The sequence below is a fragment of the Tupaia chinensis genome, unplaced genomic scaffold, assembly GCF_000334495.1.
Source record: "Tupaia chinensis unplaced genomic scaffold, TupChi_1.0 Scaffold000360_1, whole genome shotgun sequence".
NCBI lineage: Eukaryota > Metazoa > Chordata > Mammalia > Scandentia > Tupaiidae > Tupaia > Tupaia belangeri.
In genome coordinates, this window is record NW_006159856.1 from 1,327,081 (window position 1) to 1,336,865 (window position 9,785).

General features: G+C 56.8%; 1 protein-coding gene across 1 annotated transcript in view; it reads right to left on the reverse strand.

The window, feature by feature from the left end:
• Nucleotides 1-4,662: 4,662 nt before the first annotated feature.
• Nucleotides 4,663-9,785, reverse strand: part of POLN (DNA polymerase nu) — a 280,130-nt gene continuing 275,007 nt past the window's right edge. The window contains 3 exon segments of the mRNA XM_027773586.1: nt 4,663-4,867; nt 6,202-6,263; nt 8,016-8,083. Coding sequence (XP_027629387.1) covers nt 4,766-4,867; nt 6,202-6,263; nt 8,016-8,083 — 232 coding nt within the window. The 3' untranslated portion in view covers nt 4,663-4,765.

Genomic DNA, 9,785 nt, shown 5'->3' on the forward strand with positions numbered 1-9,785 from the left:
ATGGGGGGGCTCTTGGGGGGGTCGGAGGGGCCCCCCCAGCCAGCACAGGGCTGTGGCAGACAAGGCTGCCCATGCCCAGGGAGGGAGGAGCCGCACGTCCTGTTACCTGCTGACACGCCGTGTCTGTCCAGAAGCCTCTTCTCTGAATCTGCTTTGACCACAAACCCATGTTCTTTGGCTGAAGCTATTGGGGTTTGCATTCTGGGCTGGGGTGGGCAGACCCTGGACTGTGTCTCTCCTTGGTGCTGCTGCTACCATGCTTCCAGTGCGGGTGTGACGTCTATGAAGGGTGGGCAGTGGGACGCACAGAGCCACCCAGAGCCTGGGGTGAAGGAGATGAGCCCCGACATACCATTGTTGCATGTTTTTTTTTTTTTTTAAAAAAAAAAAAAATCAATAATTAGCCATTTTACAGAAGGAGTATGCCTGTGTATGTGTGTGTGCCTGTGCACCTGTTTGTGTGTATATACATGTGTGAACATGTATATGTGTACATGTGTGTACACACTGTGTATGAACGCGTGTGTGTGCATGTGAAGCGATGGGGAGGGCACCCGGCGGGAAGGGGCTTCCTGCTCCCGAGGTGCTCAGGGACAGGGCTGGCCGGTGGGAGGGCCTCCGGCTCCCAAGGTGCCCAGGGACAGGGCCTGCCGGCAGGAGGGCCTTCTGCTGCCAAGGTGCCCAGGGACAGGGCTGGCCAGCACCTCCCTGCAGTGACCACCACCTCCCGTGCCAGGCCCAGGGCCCAGCTCGGGTGTGAATGTAGCGCTGCGCTGTTCCTACTCCGTAGCTGGCATGGAGGGGGTGGGCATGTGAGGGAGATGGGGGGCAAGCCTCTGCCTAGACCTTGCCTCCCCGTACATCTGCCTCCAGGCTGAGGACAGGCCAGGGCTGCTGGAGGCCCCTCAGTGTGACACCCTGCTGAGAATCCGGCCGGGTGTGAGGATGTGGCCCATGGTGAGCGCAGCCTGTGGCGTGTTGCTGGGGTGGGTTTCACCTGTTGTAGTTTGTTCCTAAAACTGTACTGTGAGCCCACGACCGGGCGGGGGGTTGTCCTGAGACCCCGGGATGTGCCAAAACAGCCCCAGGGCCTGGGGCAATGAGCCAAGTCCCCAAGGAGACAGGCCGTGGGGGGCCGGGGTGGGTTGTGCTCCTTTGCCTGCACGCCCCCGATGCTGCTGTTTTTCAATAAAACCAGAGATGAAGGAACCTGGCTCCTGCGTTTTCTTGAGGTGCTTCCTGCCTACTGTGCCACGCTGGGTTCTCGGAGACACTGGCCACCCTCTCCCCCGCTGGGCTGCTCCCCGGCCCCCCACCCCCTGGTCTTGTGCCTGACTGAGCCCTGGAACTGGGCTAGCTAGGAAGTAAAAGGGCAAAGGGCCTCTGGTGGTCCATGGGGCTGAAAAGCCATCAGGCAGGCACAGAACCCAGGCCTCCCAGGGCACCATCTGGGAAGGGGTGCCTGGGCTCCTGCCTGGTACTGGGTAGGGGCTCTGCATCCCTGAGGCTGGAGGGCTGGTTTGGAGAGTCAGAGGAGGAAGCTGGGTGGGCCCCCTTTGCCACCCATCTCTTTTCGAAGTGAGTTGATGGACTCAGGAGGAGACAGGAGTGCCCAGGTTACCTCTGGTCATTCATGCACATGCCCACCAAGTGCCCTCCTGAGCACCTTCCCTATGGGCTCTGTCCTACCCCTGCACAAGCTTCTGTGCTGTGGCCCTGGGCACCCACACCCCTGGCACAGCTGACAGACCACGGTACCACTGTGGTCTCCATCCCGTCCTCACTCTGGGGAGGAGTCCTAGCCCAGCCAAGCCCACCAGGCCTACTGCTCTAACCTGGCTTGCAGGTGCTGAGCACCCCCCCCCCAAGGGGCTAGGGACTATCCGGTTGGGTGTTGGGTTCTTATGGTCTGCAGCCCCCACCAGACCTCCTCATCTTCCAGGTTTTTCTCAGGTCCAGTCCCCTGTCTGACATCTGGGAGGAAGATTTTGCTCAGAGGAGTATGAGGCCCGGGGACCAGGTAAATGGGTATCAAGGCCGACCAGGGCGGATCTACAATAGGGGATGACTGGGATGTGGGGTCTGGGCTGAGGAGTGTCAGGCTCTGAGGAAGGTGCTAGGTAGGCAGCTTGCAGCATTGGGGGTGGGGGTGGGAGTGGAGAGCAGGGTGTGAAGAGGGTCTCAGGGCAATGAGGTACAGGGTACAGGATGACAGGCTTGGAACCTGGGGGCCCCAAATGCAGGCCCCACAGTCCAGCCCTCTACACAGCTTTCTGGGGCAGGTTTCTGTTGTGACCCCCCCCGCCCCCATGGAACCCTATCCTTGCACATTCCTTCCTGGAGGCCACGCCAGGGTCAGGGGCTGCCTCTGTCTCAGCCAGAGGGAGGGAAAGTGGATGGTCTCTTCTGGGCTCAGGTAACAAATAGCAAAACCCATCTCTGGGAACATCTCAGTTGAAACCACAGCCTGAAGCCTGAAGCAGGGCTGGGTGGTTTTTTTAAACCCTGAAGGCACCTCTCCCCACCTCCCACGCTGGACAACAACTTCTTCAGTGCGTTGGCCACACCAGACTTTGCTGCAGGAGAGACAGGCTTGATCTGGTATTGGCTCCCAAGACCAGGAATGATGGCACCTCTGAGGCCATGAGTCTGAGCAGAGGGATCACTGGAGGTCCCAGTTCATAGGCCACACAGGCCACAGACACACACAGCATCACGGCATGTGCACACACGCGCCGCGCTGGTACACAGGCCACAGACACACACAGCATCACGGCATGTGCACACACACGCCACGCTGGTACACAGGAGCCACAGACACACACAGCATCACGGCATGTTCACACACGCGCCATGCTGGTACACAGGAGCCGTGCAGCAGTCCCGGGCCAGCTCTCTGTGTTACTGCTAAGTTCTGTCAAAGTGCTTAGGCCTGGTCACCGAGGTCCATACACACTGTGAAACCAGTCATTTTGAAGCTGTGAGAAAAATGGGCCTTCTGGCTTAGTGTGGGCATCTCCCGGGGATAAAGCCAGTCCCAGATGCTGTCCTAGGGCCGGGGTTAGGAGAGCACACACAGCATCACGCCATGTGCACACACGCGCCGCGCTGGTACACAGGCCACAGACACACACAGCATCACGGCATGTGCACACACACGCCACGCTGGTACACAGGAGCCACAGACACACACAGCATCACGGCATGTTCACACACGCGCCATGCTGGTACACAGGAGCCGTGCAGCAGTCCCGGGCCAGCTCTCTGTGTTACTGCTAAGTTCTGTCAAAGTGCTTAGGCCTGGTCACCGAGGTCCATACACACTGTGAAACCAGTCATTTTGAAGCTGTGAGAAAAATGGGCCTTCTGGCTTAGTGTGGGCATCTCCCGGGGATAAAGCCAGTCCCAGATGCTGTCCTAGGGCCGGGGTTAGGAGAGCACACAGCAGCTGTGTGGTGTTCGCTGGGAAATGAGTAGATGAAAGAACATACCCCTAGACTACATCAAGAAACCAGGGCAGGGTCACCCAGAAAAGATGAACTATGTTAAGGGGTGTCACAAAGGAGGCAGAGCACGGGAAACGGTCACTGAACAAGAAAGGCCTTGGCTTGCGTGGGAGAAGTCCCCCGTGTGCCTGTTAACATGCTCATCCTTGGACAGGCACTGCAGGGACCTGGCACCCCGCTTGGACCCCAGGCCCAGACCCAGATAAGGAAGCACTTTGGAGGGGCTGAGCACTGTAGAGGGACTGGCCACAGAGGCAGGGAGCAGTGGTACACTCAGAACTATGTGACCACTCATGCCTCAGTTTCCCCACATGCAAAGGGGAGCCATTGTCTTCTCTGCTGCAGGTTGCTGTGAGGTGGGGCTGCAGTGAGGCTGTTGTGTACAGGGGAGGGCAGAGTGGCACACAAGCCAGGCCCTCCTCAATGGCTCTCAGAGTGTAAGAGCTGCTCTGAGAGCAGAATCTCGCTGGGAGCCAGCCTGTGGCAGACACTGGTCACCAGCCTGCACGGCTCAGGGAGAGACGTCAGGGTCTGAGAGCATGTGACTCCAGGGATCACTGATGGCCTGGCCAGTTCTCAATGGCCTTGGCTGGAGGCCTACAGCAGAGGAGCAGTGGGACCTCTCATAGAGCTGAGTACCCACTCAGGCTCCTCTAGTACTGTGGGGGCCTGCTGGGAGTCTGCTTCTTTGGTCCCAGGACAGGGCTGCATGGAGGACCAGCCTGGGAGCAAGGTGCGTAAACTGGGCTTCAGGAAGCAAAGGGACCCAACAGGGAGGGGACCACAAGGCCTCTGGCTGATGATGGCTCTTGGCTACCTCCCCAGTGGTGAGTAGCTGTGAATCATGAGGGCACCCACTACCCCTGGGCTCCACGGAGGAGCTGGGTGTGCCCACTCTGGGCCCAGGCTGGTTCTGAGTCACGACCAACTTGAGGCACTCAGCCTGGCCTCTGGCTGACTTTCCCAGCCATAAAGAATTGACTCGGCAGGTATGAGGCTGTCTTCACACAAGGCGTTTACTCCAGGAGATGACTGTACCAGCCCAGCCCCAAAGGGTTAACGTGGCCTACTCCACAGCTTAGAGCCTGTACAAAGTGCCCGCTGGTGACCTTGGAGAAGGCCACACAATGGGCTGGTGGAAACCAGTTCTCTCCTCCTGCCGTTGCCTAGGGCTACAGACAAAACGAAGGCAAAAAATGCACTCGCAGGGGTGGGCACTGAGGAGGGACCCCGTCATGGCCAGGCAGTTGCTGGGAGATTCAGTATGATGCTGGCTCTGGTGGCCAAGGGCCCAGGGCCTCCTGCAGGGGTTCCAGGTGTCCCCACGACCGGCCAGCACTCAGGCTCACCTTTAGGGGCACCTGTGGGTGGTAGCCATAGGTGAGATCTAGGCATTTGCTGGCTATCCCGTCACCTCCAGGTTCAGGTGGCAGGGGGCCTGCAGTATACAAGCACACGCACACCTACAGACAGTGTCAGACCTAGCTATGCATACGTGTGCATATGTACACACCCACAGTTACAGGTTCACGTCACATCCACCTCCGATTACGACACCTCAATCTTAGCTCCCCACCACCCTCCACCCCCATCTACCTGCCAGGGCTTCTGTGCCAGCAAGCAGGCCTGCAGGTCCAGCCAGGCAAGGTGCCCTTGAGTGTCCTGGGGTGATCCATGTCCCCAGGGTAGTGGCTGGCCTTGAGAGGGAAAGTCCTGAATGGGCTCTTGCCCAAGGCCCTGGACCAATATCTCCTTGACAGGAAGTGTGGGCAAACTCCAGAAGCAGCCCCTTTTCACTAAAGTCTCTGGACACCAAGAAGTTTCCTGCTGGTGGCTGGGCTGGGGCTGGGTTTCCTGGGCTTCCAGGGACAGCCCAGCCCCAGCTCTCTGCTCACCATAGGCACAGGCCAGCATGAACTCTGACCCGGAGGGCATGAGTCCTGTCCCTGGCTGGACACAATGGGCTGCTTCCTGACCTGTCAAGCTGCCACTTTTGGAGTGAGGTGAGGGGTGCCTCGGGGTGAGGTGACTGTGCCAGGCATGTGCAGCAGCACCAGAACACTGAGTGGCACAGTCATTCCATGGGGAGGGAAGGATGGGAGGATTGAGCCTTTCTTAGACATGCTGCCCATGGGAGGAGGGGACAGTCAGCCTCTCTCATAGCCCTTCTTGGGTGACTCTGAGGTGTCCATTGGGCTGGAGGTCCCCTCCTGAATGACAGAGGTGTGTCCTGGCCATACTCTGGTGGACTGTGTGGCTTCAGGGACTCCCCTGTTCTCACTACTCCTCCATCATCCCTTTTGCCCTATGGGACTACCCCATATAGTCCAAAAGTCTCTTTCTGATAAGGAAGCTGCCTCTGAGAGGTGACCAGCCAGAAACAGGGCTGGGACTGGTTTTGGGTATGTTCTGGAGATCCACTTGGGGCAAGTGGGGACCTCAGCACCCACCCCCCAGTAAGGGTGAGCCGCAGACAAGGGGGACTGCCAGAGGCTGGGTGGCTGTGGACAGAGGAGTGCCTGCTGGCGAATCAGCCCACTGGACAGACAGTGCTACCAGGGGGTTCTGGTTTGCAGCAGCACCCTTGGGGCTCAGGTGCGGAGGGGTAGTGCTGGGGCTATGCCCTATGTCCTTGGGGGCAAGGCTCCCCTCTCCCACCTCGGCGGGCTCTGACTCTGAAAGCCTTCTCCCTCACCTGCAGCTGCAGCTCCAATGCCCGCACCTGCTGCAAGGACTCCATGGTCCCCCTGACAAGAGCTGAAATAAGGAAAACACAGAAGCAGTTTCTGAGCCTGGCTGGTCTTCTGGCCTTGGCCTGGGAGTTGAGGACGTGAGAACTTCCAGGCCTAAGTCCTGTCCTGGCTCTCTAAGCTCCATAGTTATTTCCTGTGTCCCCAGAGTCACCCAAGCCAGTCAGTATGGGGGCTTACATTCCCATTTGCAACTCCTGGAGGGCTCCCAGCCACTGAGCTCCCATTGGCCACATCTCGAAAGCTCCTCAGTCCCATCCTCCAGCCCCTGTCTCTTGGCTCAGCCTACCATGGTGCTCTGAACCAGCCCTCACCCCTCACTCCTTGGTCTCAGGTCAGCCCAGCTGGGGCCTGGCCAGGCGAGGTAGGGTAGAAGCCATGTCTCTATCTCCAGCTCTGTCCAGGAAACTCTGAGACTGGGAGGAGGGAGAAAGGCTAGGACAGCCTGCTGGCCAGAGCAGCCTGGGCTCACAGGAGGGCTTGTGATGCCTGCAGTTCCTGATGTGACAGACAAGCAATGGAGCTCGGAACTCTGTGACAGGGACAGCCTGGCCAGGGCAGGGGTCGGGACAAGCTAGCTCAGCATTTCTCAGCATTCATGCTGAGCCCTATGCCCTATTCGGATAAACACGAATATTTCGTTGCTCCCTTTTATATTGTGACACTTCAATGCAAAGATGACAGAAACACTTGAGCACGGCTGGATGCTGCCTTGCTTCTAGCTCCCTTCCCCCTGCTAGACCAAGGGCCTCCCTCGAGAGCTGACCTTGGGCATACAGCCACCCAAGAGCCATGTACCCTGAGCTCTGTGGGCCTCAGTCCACATTCTACCATCAAGTGGTCACACAGGATAGGATTGTTTTCAGACCTGTTACTTCCAAATGCATTGCTGAGTATAATTTTCAAGGGCAGAGTCCTGCCCAGGATCAATCCTGGCTGTATGGCACTAAGGATCAGAGCCTCACAGCCATTTTTCAGTAACAGATCCTAAAGGGTTGGGGCTATGAGGGCACAGTGACATGTCACAGGGCAGTTGGAGCATCAGGCCCTAATTCCCACCCATGAATTCCCCTCCAAGCTGTGCAGCACTGCCCCAGCCCCTCTGGGTTGTACCCTGCATGGGCCAGGCTCAGATAGCCAGGGCACAGGACCCTGCTCTCACCCCTTACCAGCAAGGCTAGAATTGGAGCCTGCGTGGAACCAGTGTCTGGGTGTTATTGGTGGGGCAGGGTCTTGTCCCTCCTCAGGAAGAGAGTAGAGGGCAGGTGGTACCTGGCTTCAAAGAAACCCTTGGCCTGACAGTTAATCCATGGATCATGGTGGCTCGGCAGAGAGGGTAGGATGCAGATCTGGAGTCTGTGGTAAGTTAGGGCTTCAGGGACCCCAGCCCCTTATAGGAATATCCCTCACTGGCTCCACAGCCTGGCCCCCTAGTGAGCCTGGTGACCCCAGCACCCACTTATCATCTCTCCATCCTCTGTCTCACCCTAGATGTAGACGTCTGGGTACTGCTCCTGGAGCCAGGAATGCTCTACGCTTGCTCTAGAGTACTTGGCACCCTCTGAGGGGCCCAGGAGCCTGCTTGGGTATTTCCAAGGCCTCCCAAAACAAACTGGATCCTCTGTCTTTCGGGGTCCTAGCAAGACAGGTGGCATGAGGCAGGAAAGGCCAGACAGGAAGACGCCTCCCTGTTTGTTTGTTTGTTTTAAACGAGGCTCCCAATCTTCTATTAGTGAAATAGAAACAACCCTGGGCTTACCTGCAAACTCACGGATCTGTGTGTCTTCCACTTCAAACAGCAGCTCATCATGAATCTGGGCAACCATCCTGAAGGGGAGAGAGGGGGTCATCCTGGGAGGCAGCTTGGTGGGTGGGAAGCAAAAGGAGGGACATGTGTGATGCTTCCTCCAAGGTTCTCAGGATGTGGCTCAGTTGGGAGTGGGGAGGACCTAGCTCCATGGGCACTGCTGCCCCAGGTCATCCCTCTGTCACCAGAAGATCTCCAGGAGCTGAGAGGGACCAGATGGCAACCCAGTGAGAGGGTCTTGCAGCCCCTTGCCCACCCCCACTTCAGGGAGCCAGGCAAAGGCCCCAGAGGCTGAGCACTGCATGTTCTGAAAAGTCTGGACAAGAACTGAAAAGAAGGCCCCTTGAACCATTTTGGGGGTGGGCGGGGCCTGACATAGATTTTGGGAGCAAGGACCTGGGTACTGTGACTACAAGGGTAAAGCTTTTGAGGTAGATAGGTGGGTAGCACAGTCCTGATGGGAAGGTGCTGTTGACTGAATGAGTGACCCCAAGTGACCACTGTACGAAGAGGAGCAGCAAGTGGCAGAGCTGAGCTGGCTCTCAGCCAGGCCCTCCAGGGGACCCCTGCCCTTCCTAGAGCAGGCAGTGTTGCTGAGGGTGAAGATGAGTCTGGAATGTGGGGACTATGGAGTGGCTGAGAGCACCCCTTCCCATTTGGAATAACAGCTTAGAGAAAGCAATGGGAGTAGTGATTTTTTTTTTTTTGAGAGATTTTTGCTATAGGACACATGCGCTCACCAAAGAGACAGAGTAAGAGAAAGAAATCACCCCCCAGGGGATAGCCATGCCACAATCCCTTCTCTATTCTGTCCTCAGGATTGTGGGCACACACGCACATGCACTTGGTGTGAGTTTCAAGCCACTGGGTCTGGGATGTGAACCATAGTCGGCCATGTGGAATTCAGTGCCGTAACCAGCCATCTGCTGGTCCTGGAGCAATGGTTTTTAGAAAATTTACTTTTTTTTTTTTTTGGAGAGATTTTCACTGTAGGGCGCGTGCGCTCGCCAGACAGACAGAGAGAGACATAGAGACAGGAGACAGAAAGCAAGAAATCACCCCCCAGGGGGGATGGTCATGCCGCAATCCCTTCTCCTCCATTCTCCTCTCGGGATCGTGGGCACGCACGCACACGCTTGAGTTTTAAGCCACCGGGTCCGGGACACGAACCGCGGTCGACTACGTGGGAGTCCAGCGACATAGCCATTACGCTAACTGCTGGTTCCCTAGAAAATTTACTTTTGAGGTCAAAGAAATAAATGGAGATAGACAGCTCCATGGCTCCTGCGATCTAGCCATTTTGGGAGAAGGGAAGATGTCCCACTGATAACTGGGCCTCCAGCATATAAAACTCGTGTGAATAGTTCTTCAAGAGACAGACAGCTCCATGGTTCCTGTGATCTAGCCATTTTGGGAGAAAGGAAGATGTCCCAGTGATAATTGGGCCTCCAGCATACAAAACTCGTGTGATTGAATTTCCAAGTTTGGGAAGAAACCGACCATCCACCAGATGACTAGAAATCGCTGCAGGACCACAAGAAATATGGGGAAGCAGGAAAATGCCTCTCCCACAAGGGAAAAGGATAGCTCCTCTTTATCCACACACAGTTCAATGGAAATCATGGAAATGTCTGATAAAGAATTCAGAACGTTCATAATGGCAAAGCTAACAGAGATGGAAGAGAAGAGAGACAAGGAACTGCTGAAGAGGAAGGAGAAAGG